Source organism: Hypanus sabinus, chromosome 9, assembly GCF_030144855.1.
Source record: "Hypanus sabinus isolate sHypSab1 chromosome 9, sHypSab1.hap1, whole genome shotgun sequence".
Classification (NCBI taxonomy): Eukaryota; Metazoa; Chordata; class Chondrichthyes; order Myliobatiformes; family Dasyatidae; genus Hypanus; species Hypanus sabinus.
Window position 1 is genome coordinate 67,658,972 of NC_082714.1, and position 16,745 is coordinate 67,675,716.

At 39.6% G+C, this 16,745-nt stretch overlaps 1 protein-coding gene across 7 annotated transcripts in view; it reads left to right on the forward strand.

The window, feature by feature from the left end:
* Positions 1-16,745, forward strand: part of drc3 (dynein regulatory complex subunit 3) — a 59,899-nt gene that overhangs the window by 6,692 nt on the left and 36,462 nt on the right. For all 7 annotated transcript variants that reach the window (XM_059979837.1, XM_059979839.1, XM_059979840.1 and 4 more), the window contains 3 exons: positions 720-886; positions 994-1,140; positions 12,929-13,048. In XM_059979837.1, coding sequence (XP_059835820.1) covers positions 720-886; positions 994-1,140; positions 12,929-13,048 — 434 coding nt within the window. The remainder of the gene's footprint in view (positions 1-719; positions 887-993; positions 1,141-12,928; positions 13,049-16,745) is intronic.

Consider the following 16,745-nt stretch of genomic DNA (forward strand, 5'->3'; position numbering starts at 1 on the left):
TTAGTTATGAGCACATAGGCTTTTACTATTCTCCTCACTATTGAGACTCTTACCACTTTTGCCTTTAGACTCTTATGGCCATCCCTTATTCAGATGAGCTATCCAGAGTGCCATGACTCCCTAAAGATACATTCACTCTCCACTTTCCAAAATGGAGAATGGTTTTGGAATGAGATGCACTCTGAAGCTTCCCTGACGGCCTTCCTTCCTCTGACTGCTAGTCACCCATTCTTCCCTAAAGTCTGAGATTAAAACCATGTTAATTGTGTAACTTTTGTTCTCACAGATGCACTGTGGTGCCTCAAGCCATATCACATCTCTGAATCCTACCATTTAGCCTAACCAAACAAGGGCACTTCCCACAAATGGAGTTATTCAGACTGAAAAGAGCATCTCAGAAATTCCACATGCTGTAAGCCATAGGCATGAGCTCACCTGGTGTATTTTTAATTTAGAAAGGGCCCTTAAAATGTAATTCAATTTGATCCCACACTTTTTCTGTTTATCATAAATCATATAATATGACTGGCAGTAACATTGCACTGTCCTTTGGAGGTAATTGTTGAAAAGATCCCACAGTGAATGCTACACTCTTAGCCTCCCATTTATATGCTTTGTCTAGTCTACTCAAAATAATTGACCTCACTTGAAAAGATCACAATTCTAATTACAAAGGAGGTTCTTTCCAGAAGAAATGAAGTAAAATTTTTCTTTTCTAGATTTATCTTTTAACAATATTGAGATGATTGAAGGCCTGGAAGAACTGGTTAAGCTGGAAGACCTCAGTCTGTACTGTAACAGAATTTCCAAATTTGAAAACATGGACTCATTGGTAAACCTGCAAATTTTCTCTATTGGAAAAAATCATATCAGCGACCTGGAATCTGTAAGCAATTTAATTGAAGTGGAGCTCATTTTCCACCAGTTTATTCTGGTTTTCTTAAAATTTTCAGTACTTTATATTTCTAAATTAGACTCATGTTATTCTTGCAGATTATTTATTTAAGAAGATTTAAGAGACTGCGGACATTGAATCTTGCTGGCAATCCTGTTAGTGAAGATGAACGATACAGTATGTACATTCCTGCCTTTCTGCCTGATCTGATGTACCTGGACTTCAGATTAATAGATAAGACTACAGTAAGTATTTTATAAGAGTGGACAAATTGTGAAATTGATATAATTACTACTATGCACAGTTTGAGTTAGTCAGAGAGTTCTAACCACATGGAAACAGGCCCTTTGGCCCAGCTGGTCTGTGCTGACTTGTTTGAGTTATTTCATTGAATATATGCCTTGCATCCGTCTTTACAAGTGTGAAGAATTATTAAAACAGTAACATGCAGCAAGATTTTAGTTAATACCAGTACTCTATACCAGTTCTGTACAGATCCTTAAGGTTGTTATAGCTGGGGGTGGTAATGTTCTCACTACCTAAAAAATGCTCTCAATGGTGTGTGCCTCAAATGGCCTCTGGCAGCCAAGTCCAGCTCCTGTGTGGCTTAGCTACTAAGCACAGCGGAATGGTTTCTACTGACAGGAGAAGGTGCAACAGTGGGTTACTGGCGCCTTAAAAACAGTCACTTCAAGCAGATGGGGCCCGTCTGCTGTGGTTAGCAGCTCATCCAGCAGAAGGAAAATTTTAATCTCAAACCTCTGCTGCCTTGTGGCTATACCCACTCATGGGGAATGCTTCAGGAATAAGTCCTGAGTGGAAAAATCCAAAACCAGAGACCCTAAGGTAGGCCTATGTTAAGTTAAATGTTTATTGGCAACTCCTGCAATACTGCTGGTACCAAACTGTATCAGCCTGTGCCGTTACTTTGGGTTCATCAGATTGCTACATGGGCAACAGTTTGCTCTCCATATTGTACTGCTTAGGCCTGCATATCTGGACAACTAGGATGCAATCAATATCCAACAGCGATGGAGCTCCTCACATGATATGGTTTATTATACTTGAGAATATCCCTTGTAATCTTTGAAGATGTTGCAACATTACTTGAGAAACATGACTGTTCCAGGTTTTAAGAACACTCTTATAGAGAAGGTGCAGAGGAGATTTACAAGGATGTTGCCTGGATTGGAGGGCATACTTTATGAGAACAGGTTGAGTGAACTTAGCTTTTTCTCCTTGGTGCAACAAAGGATGTTGAGAGGTGACCTGACAGGTGTATAAGATGATGAGGGACATTGATTGTGTTAAAAGATAGCCAGAGGCTTTTTCCTGGGGCTGAAATGGCTAATACAAGGGGACTTTTTAAGGTGCTTGGAAATGGGTACTGAGGAGATGTCAGGGGTAAGTTTTTCATACGGAGGGTCGTGGGTGTGTGGAATGCACTGGTGACGGTGGTGGTGGAAGCGGCTACAATAGGGTCTTTTAAGAGCCTCTTAGATAGGTACATGGAACTTAGAAGAATAGAGAGCAATGCGGTGGGGAAATTCTAGGCAGTTTCCAGAGTAGGTTACGTGGTCGGCACAACAGTGTGGGCCGAAAAGCCTGTAACATGCTGTAGATTTCTATGTTCTGTGTTCTTATCACTGAAGAAACAAAGTTCCAACCAATTTTCTCTCCTTTCTTCCTTCTTTTGTGTTGAATCCTTGATGCATTACAAGTCCAATAAGAAGAATCATTTGCTGGTTTTTCTGCTGTGAAAGCAAACTGAGGGTGTAAGCAGACTACTTCGATGCTTGAATGTCAAGATGCAATGAGTGATGTGCCACAGGGATCAGCATTATACACTGGCACCAAATGCATGGTTTCTAAATTTCAATAGGTAATTTAATGTCAGAGAAATGTATACAATATATGTACATCCTGAAATTCTTTTCCTTTGCAAAAATGCTGTTATCTTCTCCGTTTTGTAAATGTCCATTGTAATTTCCAACCATGCATTTAAAGTTGGGCTCTCCTGTGATAACCATTTCCTAGTAAGAGACTTTTTACCAGCCACCAACAGTATTTTCATTAAATATTTATCTCTTTTCAACCATTCTTGAGGTATATATCCAAAATATATGGTCTTACTCTCTAAGGGTATTTCACATTTAAAGATGTATTGTAGGGCATTGTGTATCCCCCTCCAATAGTCTTTGCTAACAGGGCAGTCCCAAAAAATATGGCAATGATTTGCATTTTGATTTCCACAATTTCTCCATCAAACAGGGAGGTTACTATCATAATGGGATTTCTGAGAGGGTGTAATAAAATATCTTGTCAAGTTTTTCCATCCAAACTCCCTCCATTTCTGTGAACTGGTACACTTCCATTGATACCTCCATTCTTCCTCAGATATAATTATCCCTCCTTCCTTCTCCTATTTTGTTTTAGTGTATGAAGTCGAATGTGTTTTAAGATTTGACAACCCCTTATACATGCTTTTCTAAATAGCTCTATCAAGCATGTACTTGCCTTGGTTACATTTTTAAGCATCTTATTAACATTTTGTCGCATCTGTAAATACCGATTTTAAAAAAAATCTTGTTTTTCTATTAAGTGTTTCTCCTTTAAGCATTTCAAAACTGAAGTGTTCTTTCTTTCATAATGTTGCAAAGAACTGTTATTCCTTTAGCTGTCCAGTCCTTAAATCTAGCATCCAATTTATTTGGTGTAAAATCCAAGTCATAAGCACACCATTTAAGAATTACAATATCTCCCTCTAGATTATATTCTTTTATAGTAGTTTTCCATATTTTAAGAGTCAGTTTCACCCATGGGTTATCAATAGTATTTATATACCTTTGCAGGTTGTTATCAGCCAAAATTGCTTGTATGGGGATGGGAAGTACCCGCTCTTCAATGTTTTTCCATTGAGTGTCATATGATGGGTTGCACCAACATATCACAGCTCTCAACTGTGCTGCAAAATAATAATCTCTGAGAGAAGGTAGGCCCCATCCCCCCCTTTTCCTTTGCTAATTGCAAAGTTTTGAGACGAACTGTAGGCCTTTTACCCTGCCAAACATACCTTGATAACATCTTGTTCCATTCATTGAATTGATTTTGATTAATCTCTATTGGTAGGGTCTGAAAGAGATATAACAGCCTGGGCAGTATATTGATTTTAATAGACTCAATCCTTGAACTGAGACTGAAAAAAAGGAATCAGGTTCCATCTTGCCTTATCTTCCTTAATTTTTTTTATATAAAGGCTGATAATTACATTCTGATAATTTTGCCAAATCTTTTGGCATAATGATGCCCAAATATTTGAAAGACTCTGTGAACCATGCCCAGGGGTATCTACTTTCAATTTCTCTTGGTGGGCTGTAGTAATATGAAAGTAATTGGGTTTTATCTGTGTTGATCTTGTATCCTGATAATTGACCATATTGTTCAAAGGATTGCATCAATTTAGGTAAAGAGTATGTTGGTTGCCCTAGATAGATCAAAATGTCATCCACGTAACAAGCCAATTTATGCTCTGTCCCTTTAAAAGTAATTCCCCTGATATATTCATTTTGTCTGATGTATTGAGCTAATGATTCCAGATATAATGCGACGAGTGCGGTGACCATGTACAACCCTGTCTCATGTCCCTTTCTATTTGATAAATAGCCATTGATTTTAATCCTAGCAGTAGGGTTGTCATGCAGTGTCTGTATAGTTTTAATAATTGTCTTGGAAACCAAATCTATGTAAAACTCTGTAAAGAAAATTCCAATTAACTGAATCAAATGCCTTTTCAGCGTCCGCGCTTATCACTATTACTTCGATTTTATTTTTTTGTATATGATCCATAATGTGAAGTGTCCTTCGTATATTGTCTTGTGTTTTGCGTTGTCATATGAAACCTGTCTGATCATTACGTATCAGTATGAGTAGAAAGTCCTCTAATCGTTTGGCCATGATGGAGGTAAATAATCTGTAATCTACATTAAGAATGGATATTGGTCTAAATGACCCGCATTCCATTTTATCCTTGTGTTCTTTTGGTATAGCTTGTTACGCCTGTGCCCAACTCAGGGTACAAAGTAGCCCCCTCCTTTTTGTGAATCGCAAGATCACTATTAATTCAGGCCAGGAGACCCAGGAAATGAGATTGACAGGATAAAAAGGAAAAACTGGCAAGTTCTAAAAATCTGTCTTTCTCCAACCAAAGGCTGCAGCCTGCATGAACTTGAGTGACTTTTATATTTCCATCGGACAATACATTATTCCCTAGACAACAATAGAGCTATTTCTTATTGATTATTATTATACCCGCACTTTTAGATTTAGTATTGATGATGTATATTATCTGTATGTTTGCATTGATATTATTTTTGTGTATTTTTATCAATAAATACTGTTAAAAATAGTACCATCAGACTTCAACAGACCTCTCTATCTTTGCTGGTGTTACGAATGTGCCACAACTCTGAGGGGCCGAAGGGTACAAAGTAGCCCCCTCCTTTTTGAGAATCGCACGATCACTATTAAGTCAGTTCAGGAGACCCAAGAAATGAGAGAAAGACATGCAGAATCTATAAAGAGTTTGGAATGTGTCCTGGCCTCCAAAAGGCGGAACCATTGATAATGGCTATTGTCTCTTGGAGACAGAATTGTGTATTGAATACTGTACGATGCATCGAAGCCCCAGGCAATGAACCGAGGTGGGGGTTGGTGGAGGGATTGCATCATTCCAACCTGATTGACATCTGAGACCCCGTGAGTAAGGATAAAAGAAGGTCTGGGGAACATCCCTTAGACACACCAGGAGAAATGCTAGAAATCCCGTGACAGCGTTTAATAGTGACAGCCGGTGGAGGGCCCACGTGTGTCCTTTCCCATTGTCGGGATTGGGGCCTTACCACGGAAGATGGTTTAGCTAAAGAAGAGACCACCCCCAACGACATTTCGAAGGATCGACATCATAAAAAGGAAAAACTGGCAAGTTCTAAAAATTCTAAAAAAGTTCTAAAAAAAAACGGGCTCGTCCGGGATTTGATACCAAATTGGGGAGCCAGTGAATCGGGCTTGTAAGTCCAAACTTGGATCTGGTTACACGGGTAGCCAGACGGGAAACCAGCAAAGATGAAAGTGGATGAATTTATAGAAAACCCGACTCTGGAGGCGCTAGAGGCGGCCACCAAATTGGACTTGATAAATATTGCGAAGGGACTAAACCTCACAGAGGTGAGGTTGTCAATGAAAAAGCGGGAGGTGCGAAGGGCCATAACTCAGTATTATATTGCGAAGAATGTGTTTGCAGCTGAGGTATTGGAAAATATCCCTGAAAAGGTACCAGCTAGTGGGACGGCTCAGATAGAGTTGGAGAAATTGAGACTGGACATGGAACAGAGGAAGAGGGAGCATGAGTTCCAGCTAAAGCAGCTGAGAAGGAGAAAGACAGAGCCGAAAAAGAAAAAGAATGGGCCAACGGGCCAACAAGCAAAGGGAGCATGCGCTCCAGCTAAAGGAGTTAGAGGTGAAAAGGGAGCATGAGCTCCAGCTAAAGGAGTTGGAGGTGAAAAAAGAGCAGGACAGGGCTGAGAAACAAAGAGAGCATGAAATTCAGTTAAAACAGCTGGAAGGTCTGGGGAACAACCCCTTTAGACGCACCAGGAGAAACGCCAGAAATCCCGTGACAGCGTTTAATAGCGACAGCCGGTGGAGGGCTCACGTGTGTCCTTTCCTGTTGCCGGGATTGGGGCCTTACCACGGAAGATGGTTTAGCTAAAGAAGAGACCACCCCCAACGACATTTCGAAGGATCGACATCATAAAAAGGAAAAACTGACAAGTTCTAAAAATCCGTCTTTCTCCAACCAAAGGCTGCAGCCTGCATGAACTTGAGTGACTTTTATATTTCCATCGGACAATACATTATTCCCTAGACAACGATAGAGCTATTTCTTATTGATTATTATTATACCCGCACTTTTAGATTTAGTATTGACGATGTATATTATCTATATGTTTGCATTGATATTATTTTTGTGTATTTTTATCAATAAATACTGTTAAAAATAGTACCATCAGACTTCAACAGACCTCTCTATCTTTGCTGGTGTTACGAATGTGCCACAACTCTGAGGGGCCAAAGGGTACAAAGTAGCCCCCTCCTTTTTGAGAATCGCACGATCACTATTAAGTCAGTTCAGGAGACCCAAGAAATGAGAGAAAGACATGCAGAATCCACAAAGAGTTTGGAATGTGTCCTGGCCTCCGAAAAGCGGAACCATTGATAACGGCTATTGTCTCTTGGAGACAGAATTGTGTATTGAATACTGTACGATGCATCGAAGCCCCAGGCAATGAACCGAGGTGGGGGTTGGTGGAGGGATTGCATCATCCCAACCTGATTGACATCTGAGACCCTGTGAGTCAGGATAAAAGAGGGTCTGGGGAACAGCCCCTTCAGACGCACCAGAAGAAATGCTAGAACTCCTGTAATAGCGAAAGCCGGTGGAAAGCCCACGTGCGTCCTTTTCCATTTGCCTCGGGATCGGTGGGCCTTTACCAAAGAAGCACGGCTTTAGCTAACCACAAAGGGGAAACCAGTCCCCAACGACTCTCAAAGGATTGACCTCATAAAAGGAATGGGCAAGTTAAACCTCCGTCTTTCTCTCTAACCAAAAAGCTGCAGCTTGAATGAACTTGAGTGACTTTTATATTTCCATTAGACAATACATTATCCCCTAGACAACGATAGAGCTATTTCTGATTAATTATTATTATACCCGCGCTTTTAGATTTAGTATTGATGATGTATATTATCTGTATGTTTGCATTGATATTATTTTTGTGTATTTTTATCAATAAATACTGTTAAAAATAGTATCATCAGACTTCAACGGACTTCTCTATGCTGGTAAGTGACCCAGTTACGGGGTACGTAACAAGATGAGATTATCGCTTCCTTCCAACTGGGTGGCATTTGTGCCTTTTTTTTTGAGCCCAGTTCAGTGTGGGGAGTAAAACAGGAATTAACTCATTTTTAAATTCTTTGTACCACTCTGTCGTATACCCATCTGATCCTGGTGACTTGCTTAATTTAGGACTACTAATTGCAGCTTTTAATTCAACTTCAGTTATGTCAGCAGTCATCGTTCTATTTTGTTCTTCGCTTAAAGTGGGTAACTCTAGAGAATTCAAGAAGGTGTCAATTTGAGTTATGCTCCCCCCTGGAACTTTGGAATACAGAGTTTTGTAAAACACTTCAAAAGCTTCTTGAATTTCACTTAGCTTATTTTTTATCATTTTTGTTCTTGGGTCCCTAATTCTATGAATTGTATTTTCTGTTACCTTTCTTTTCCGTTTCCACGCCATTATTTTCATAGACTTTGATCCACTTTCATAATGTCTCTGTTTCAGAAACATTAAATTTTTCCTGATTTCTTGTATAGCCAAACTATTAATTTCATTCCTAATTTTTTAAATTTCTCCTAATGTATCCTGTGCCAAATTCAGTTTGTTTTTTCTCCAGTTCCTTCAGCCTATTTTGTAATTCCTCTAATGTTTTATTCCTTATTTTTTTCTTATATGAAGATATCACTATATTTTTCCCTCGTAAGACAGCCTTCAGAGTTTCCCATAAAATGGGAGGTGAAACCTCTCCATTATCGTTAGATTCTAAGTAGAGACCAATTTCTTTTTTAATTTGTTCCTTAAAGTAGGGATCATTGAGTAGACTTGAATTTAGTTTCCAAATAGTATTCTTTGGTTGTAGGTCAAAATCAACAGATAAATATATAGGTGCATGGTCACTTACATCTATTGCCCCAATTCCACAGGTGTTTATTTTGTCTTTGTCTTTTCCAAATATTATGAAATAGTCTATTCTTGTATATACAGAATGGGGAGCAGAATAATGAGTGTAATCCCTTCTGTCGGGGAAAAGGTCCCTCCATATATCAATTAAACCATCATTCTCAAAAAGTGTATTAATTTTCTTATCTAAGGATTTTGTTTCATAGGTTTTTCTATTGGAAGAGTCTAACTTTGGTTGTAATTGTAAATTTAAGTCTCCCCCCACATACCAGGAGACCTTCTGTTTCCGCTACCATAATATCAGTAATTTTCTGAAAGAAACCAATATCACTTCCCAGGGGTGTGTATATAATCAATAGAGTAACTGAATTTCCGTTTATATTCCCCCTTACCAGAATATATCTGCCCTCTTTATCTCCCATTTTGAATAATTTTTCAAAATTTAGCTTACTTGAGATAAGAAAAGCAACTCCTCTCCTATGTCCTGATTTATATGAAGAGAAAAACAGATTAGTGAAGCCTATTCTCTTTAGTTTTCTATGCTCATGCTCATTATCACTTAAATGAGTTTCCTGTAAATATACTACACGGGCTTGTTCTTTTTTCATTTTGGATAAAATTCTATTATGTTTGATTAGATTTAATAGCCCATTGACATTAAAAGAAATGAATTTTACTTTGCCCTTAGCTATCTGTATTTATCTGTCAATGTATCATTGAAATTAGCAGAATAAAACTTGATCGATCTACTCCCTGAACAAAGAAGAACCAAGAAACACAAATAATAACAAAAATGGCAAAGAATGTGTGATTCCAAGGCTGAAGTCTCTAGTAGATGACCCTGCGTTGAGCTAGAGGAAATGTCTAGCTATGGGGGATAATCCCCTCCTACTTGTGAGTTGAGGGCCCCCATTGCAGTATTCATAAAAGTCAGTGAACAAATCCATTACACAGAAAAGATTTCTCTGTGTACTATATATACATGTATATACATCCACACACCCACATATACACATTTATATTATGTATATGCACACATATATATATTCTCATCTTGGTGGGGAAAAAGGAGTAAGTGAGTGAATAAAGAATAACAACTAAGTAATATAAAATCCACATTATAATAAGTATTTCTCGAGATAGGTATATTACCATCTACTTTTGCTTCTGTTTAGCTTCTCAACATTTTTAAAGTTAGCCAAACCTAATGGCTCTTCTGGAGGGGCGGCCTCCTCCCATTTTCTGCCTTCTCGATTCTCACACTATTTCCCAAGCGGAGCGGGATAATTCCTCTGCCAGGCTTTCCCTCGGTTTGATCACACTGACGGGCAACCCTCTGGCCTTCATGTCTGTATTCGCCACTTCTACTGTCTGATACAGTTGGATCCCATCTTGATAAAACACTCGAAGTTTAGCAGGGTACGGAATTTGAAATCTAATCCTTTCTTGTTTTAGTATTCGCTTTACTTCAGAGTATTCTTTACGTTTCTGCAGGACCGCAGGGGTGGGGGGGGTAATCTTGGTCAAAATATATTAATTATTTTTCCACCGTGATCTTCCCTCCAGGTCAAGCAGTTTACTTTCTTGTTGATTTAATAATTTTATCATCTTACTTAGTATCTGTTCCACGTTTTGAACGCGATCTTCCACCTTCTCAATTCGAGTCTCTGCCACTGCTATTTTTTGATTGACATTGGCAAGCTCTGACTTAATATCATGTAGCTGCCGTTTTATATCTTTCTGGAACTCCCTTATCTCTTTCAAAATTTCAATCATATTTGCCGCTTCGCCTGAACGAGGCCCAGCATCCACCTCAATAGCAACCAGTCGGGTAGGAGAGCTGCTCTCTGCACCCCTCTCAGTCATAATCTCCACAGTGTCGCTTTTTTTATTTCCATTCTTTTCCCCCATTCTTGTCCCTCTTATTAGTTAAAATACTTTTGAAAAATACTATATTTGATGGATTAACTGGGCTTAATACACATTTTTCTGGAGGAGCTAGTGACTTAAGCAGCCATTCCCGACGATGACGTAACCGGAACCCAGATTTAATTTTTTTTTCTTGCATAGAAAATTTGAAATCATTAAACTGTCTACAGTATTTTCAGCTAGAAAATCATGATATTTTAGACATAAGGCATTAACTTGTTCATCGCCAAATGTGAAGTCACAATCTGCAATTGCAGAGAAATCAAAAGCTGACCATTCTTGTACCTCATCTTCAGGAAACCTTTCTTCTAAATGAACACAAAGACTATTTATAAAAGTCAACAGTGAACTTGTATCTACTGTGATGTTTTCTTCACGTTGTTGGCTTAGCAAACCTTTAAACAAATTTGCAGTTCTTTTGCACTTCGTGCCCTTCGCTTCTTTTGAATTTGACATAGTGAATCAATATATTTTTCAATAAAAACTTAGTAAGCTATCTACAGGATTTGAAACAGATCTTTGTAAACTTTACATATGAACACTGTCCGCCAAAGATGGCCGCCGCCTTGATGCAGCTGTACAAACTGGAACAGGAAAGGTGAAGTGATGTAAATTCGTGGCATGCATTGTGGAATTTGAAAAACTGACTAACTAGTTAACAAAAACATTTAGCTAAAAGATTATTTTCAATAAGTATAATGATTAATTACTACATTATTTTAGATAACTAACCTTTTGTGTGCACATTAATTTCCTTTGTGTGCTGGTTGAAAAACTTGTACACATTTGCTCAGCTTAGAGGGAACATAGCTTCCAGGTCATGTCCATGGAATATCAAAAAGTGGCCAATCGTGAGGCCCTGAGAGCGGGTCGCATTCCCGCAAAGAACCAAAATCACAGTGTATCTCCAGGTCAGGGTATACAAAAGAACCTTGAAAAGGGGTAAAAGAGATGTCAAAGATAGAAATAGAGCTGTTTATGAAGATGCGAGCAAAGGAGTTGCCGTTAGATCCCATCATAACTTTGCTTTGCACTCGAATACAAATTAGTTGATTTCACAAGGATAGGTTGGAAGGGAAATTTCGAAGAGGTCATTTGGGATTGTTGGCAGGCAAAAGTCTGCAAATGGAGTACTAATTTGAGAAAATGTGACATTGTCAATTTTGGCAAAGAATTTTAAAAACATATTTTAAATGTTGACAGATTGCAGAACTCTGAGATGCAGAAAGATCAGGGTGTCCTAGTGCACAATTTGCAAAGGGCAATATCAAGTAATTAGGAAAGCTAATAATGTCTCTTATTGCTTACAGGAATGGAGAGGTTATGCTTTAGTCACATAGGTCATTGGTTCACCACTTCTGGAGTACTGAAAACAAGATCCTGCAGATGCTTGAAATCTAGAGCAACACACACAAAATGCTGGAAGAACTCAGGTCAGGCAACATCTATGAAGGGGAATAAGCAGTAGATGATTCAGGCCAAAACCTTTCATCAGGACTGAAACAGAAGGGGAAAGAAACCAGAATAAGGAGATGGGTGGGTGAGGGGGAACAGTTCAAGCTAGCAAATTATAGGTGAGGGGAAGGTGGGAGGGTGGATGCTTGTTTTCCTTTATATATGCTGCTTGACCTGCTGAGCTCCTTCAGCGTTTTGTGTGTATTTCTCTGGAGTACTGTCTATATTTTGGTTTCCTTATTTTGTGGGTATTTGCACTTGCAGGAGAATTTAGAACCAGGTATCACTGTTTAATACTAAGGCGATCACCCAGTTAAGATAGAGATGAAATGTACATTTTTTCCCCTAAGGTAGTTAGTCTTTAGAATTCTCTTCCTCAAAGGGAAGTGGAGGTAGAATCTTAGAATATTTTCAAGACAGGTTTAGATGGATGTCTGATAAGCAAAGGGGTGAAACGTTAGCATGGATAAACTGTAATACAGAGTTAAGCTTGGAGTCAAATCAGCCATGATCTTATTAAATAGTGGAGCAGATTTGATGAAACAAGTGGCTTACCATTATTCCTAATGTTGTGTTTATTTTGGATATAGTTGTCTTGATAGTGTCATTGTAGAAACTTCAGAGTAATTACCTCCTTACTGCATTGGGAGAATAATAGTAGCTGATTAAGAGAGAATAAAGAAAACAGAACACTGACTTATTTCCGAAAGGTCCTCACAACAGATGTGGCACAGTGACGGTTCAATCCTGACCTCTGGTATTGTCTGCTGCATGTTCTCCCTGTGACTACATGAAAACAAAGAAACTATTCTTTTACAAATATCATGAAACCTATTTCTGTTTGTTAAAGAAAGAACAGGCTTTACAAATGCATTACAGTGCTATTGCGAATTTGGTGCACCAAGAAGATTTGGAATTTAAATCCCTTGAAAAGTTAAGGTTGGAAGAAGAGGAGCTGGCTTTACATAAGGTAAACTTTTTGTACCATAAAGCAGCACAAACAGCTATTAAATCTTCACTTAAGTGTTTAACAAAAGCTCATTCCTCATATGTTACATTGTTAGATTTTTCAAAATTGTATTCAGCCACCCTCCGAAAGCAAAAATCAAAATTTAAAAAAACAGAAAATGTTGTTCTGATTTTTTTTTTCTTTTCTTCTCATCGGAGTTGAGAGAGGCAGGACTGCCCAGGCATGTAACATTGGGCAGTGAAGCGTGGAAGATTTAAAAGGAACACGGCCTTATACAGCGAGCAGTGTCATGGGCAGCAGAGTGAGCCAGGAGCAGAGTGAAGGCTTGAGGGCTTTGGCTCAATGGGCTTAGGCAGAAATGGGTGATGCAAGGAAGTTTTAGATTTTTCCTGTTATTTGATGAAAGGGGGAATTATGAGTGTGAGCGCAGCTTGTTGTTCTCAGTGTCGGATGTGGGAGGTCCTGGAGTCTCCTAGCCTCCCGGACGTCCAAATCCGCACCAGGTGCACTGAGCTGCAGCTGCTGAGGGACCGTGTTAGGGAACTGGAGCTGCAGCTTGATGACCTTTGTCTGGTCAGGGAGAGTGAGGAGTTGATTGAGAGGAGTTACAGGCAGGTGGTCACACCGGGGCCACGGGAGGCAGACAAGTGTGTCACAGTTAGGAGGGGGAAGATTCGGGTACTAGAGAGTACCCCAGTGGCTGTACCCCTTGACAATAAGTACTCCTGTTTGAGTACTGTTGGGGGGTCAGCCTACCTGGGGGAAGCAACAGTGGCCGTGCCTCTGACACAGAGTCTGGCCCTATAGCTCAAAAGGGTAGGGAAAGGAAGAGGAAAGGAGGAGTAATAGGGGACTCGATAGTTAGGGGATCAGATAGACAATTCTGTGGAGGCAGTCAGGAGACCCGGATGGCAGTTTGCCTCCTTGGTGCCAGGGTCTGGGATGTTTCTGATCGCGTCCAAAATATCCTGAAGTGGGAGGGGGAGGAGCCAGAGGTCATGGTACATACAGGTACCAATGACATAGGTAGGAAAAGGGAAGAGGTCCCGAAAGGAGAAAACAGGGAATTAGGAAGGGAGTTGAGAAGAAGGACCACAAAGGTAGTAATCTCGGGATTACTGCCTGTGCCATGCGACATTGAGAGTAGGAATGGAATTTGGTGGAGGATAAATGCATGGCTGAGGGATTGGAGCGGGGGCAGGGATTCAAGTTTCTGGATCTTTGGGACCTCTTTTGGGGCAGGTGTGACCTGTACAAAAAGGAAGGATTGCACTTGAATGCTAGAGGGACCAATATCCTGGCAGGAAGATTTGCGAATCCTACTGGGGAGATTTTAAACTAGAATGGTTGGGGGGTGGGAATCCATTTGAAGAGACTAGGAGAGAGGAGGTTAGTTCACAAATAGAGAAAGCTAGTAGAGAGTGTGTGGGGGAGGATAGGCAGGTGACAGAGAAGGGGAGCACTCAGATCGAAGATGTAAGTGAGAAGGAAGAAAAAGATAATAAAGTTGTTTGCACCGTTAGGGATAAACAGATAGTAAAAGGTGGAGAGTTTCTTAAGTGCATCTACTTTAATGCTAGGAGGAATAATGCTATAATTGATACCTGGAACTATGATGTTGTAGCTATTAGTGAAACATGGTTACAGGAGGGGTGTGATTGGCATCTAAATATTCCTGGATTTCGTTGCTTCAGGCGTGATAGAATCGGAGGGGCAAGAGGGGGAGATGTTGTGTTGCTTGTCAGAAAATATTACAACGGTGCTTTGGCAGGATAGATTAGAGGGCTCGTCTAGGGAGGCTATTTGGGTGGAATTGAGGAATGGGAAAGGTGTAGTAACGCTTCTAGGGGTGTATTATAGACCACCTAATAGAGAGTGAGAATTGGAGGAGCAAATTTGTAGGGAGATAGCAGATATTTGTAGTAAGCACAAGATTGTGATTGTGGGAGATTTTAATTTTCCACACATAGACTGGGAAGCCCATTCTGTAAAAGGGCTGGATGGTTTGGAGTTTGTAAAATATGTGCAGGATAGTTTTTTGCAGCAATACATAGAGGTACCAACTAGAGAAGGGGCAGTGTTGGATCTCCTGTTAGGGAATGACATAGGTCAGGTGACAGAGGTATGTGTTGGGGAGCACTTCGGGTCCAGTGATCACAATGCCATTAGATTCAATATAATTATGGAGAAGGATAGGACTGGACCCAGGGCAGATATTTTTGATTGGAGAAAGGCTAACTTTGAGGAGATGCGAAAGGATTTAGAAGGAGTGCATTGGGACTATTTGTTTTATGGGAAGGATGTAATGGAGAAATGGAGGTCATTTTAAGGTGAAATTCTGAGGGTACAGAATCTTTATGTTCCTGTCAGGTTGAAAGGAAAGGTTAAAAGTTCGAGAGAGTCATGGTTTTCAAGGGATATTGGAAACTTGGTTTGGAAAAAGAGAGAGAGATCTACAATAAATATAGGAAGTATGGAGTAAATAAGGTGCTTGAGGAATATAAAGAATGTAAAAAGAATCTTAAGAAAGAAATTAGAAAAGTTAAAAGAAGATGTGAGGTTGCTTTGGCAAGTAAGGTGAAAATAAATCCAAAGGGTTTCTACAGTTATATTAATAGCAAAAGGATAGTGAGGGATAAAATTGGTCCCTCAGAGAATCAGAGTGGACAGCTATATGCGGAGCCAAAAGAGATGGGGGAGATTTTGAACAATTTCTTTTCTTCGGTATTCACTAAGGAGAAGGATATTGAATTGTGTAAGGTAAGGGAAACAAGTTATGGAAACTATGATGATTAAAGAAGAAGTAGTACTGGAGCTTTTAAAGAATATAAAAGTGGATAAATCTTTGGGTCCTGACAGGATATTCCCTAGGACCATGAGGGAAGTTAGTGTAGAAATAGCAGGGGCTCTGACAGAAATATTTCAAATGTCGTTAGAGACGAGGATGGTGCCGGAGGATTGGCGTATTGCTCATTGTGGTTGCATTGTTTAAAAAGGGTTCTAAGAGTAAACCTAGCAATTATCGGCCTGTAAGTTTGACGTCAGTGGTGAGTAAATTAATGGAAAGTATTCTTAGAGATGGTATGTATAATTATCTGGATAGATAATCTGATTAGGAACAGTCAACATGGATTTGTGTGTGGAAGGACATGTTTGACAAGTCTTATTGAACTTTTTGAAGAGGTTACTAGGAAAGTTGATGAGGGTAAAGCAGCGGATGTTGTCTATATGGACTTCAGTAAGGCCTTTGACAAGGTTCCACATGGAAGGTTAGTTAGGAAGGTTCAATCATTAGGTATTAATAATAAAGTGGTAAAATGGATTCAACAGTGGCTGGATGGGAGATGCCAGTGAGTAGTGGTGGATAACTGTTTGTCAGGTTGGAGGCCAGTGACTAGTGATGTGCCTCAGGGATCTGTACTGGGTCCAATGTTATTTGTCATATACATTAATGATCTGGATGATGGGGTGGTAAATTTGATTAGTAAGTATGCAGATGATACTAAGATAGGTGGCGTTGTGGATAATGAAGTAGGTTTTCAAAGATTGCAGAGAGATTTAGGCCAGTTAGAACAGTGGGCTGAAAGATGACAGATGGAGTTTAATGCTGATAAGTGTGAGGTGCCACATTTTGGTAGGAATAATCCAAATAGGACATACATGGTAAATGGTAGGGCATTGAAGAATGCAGTAGAAC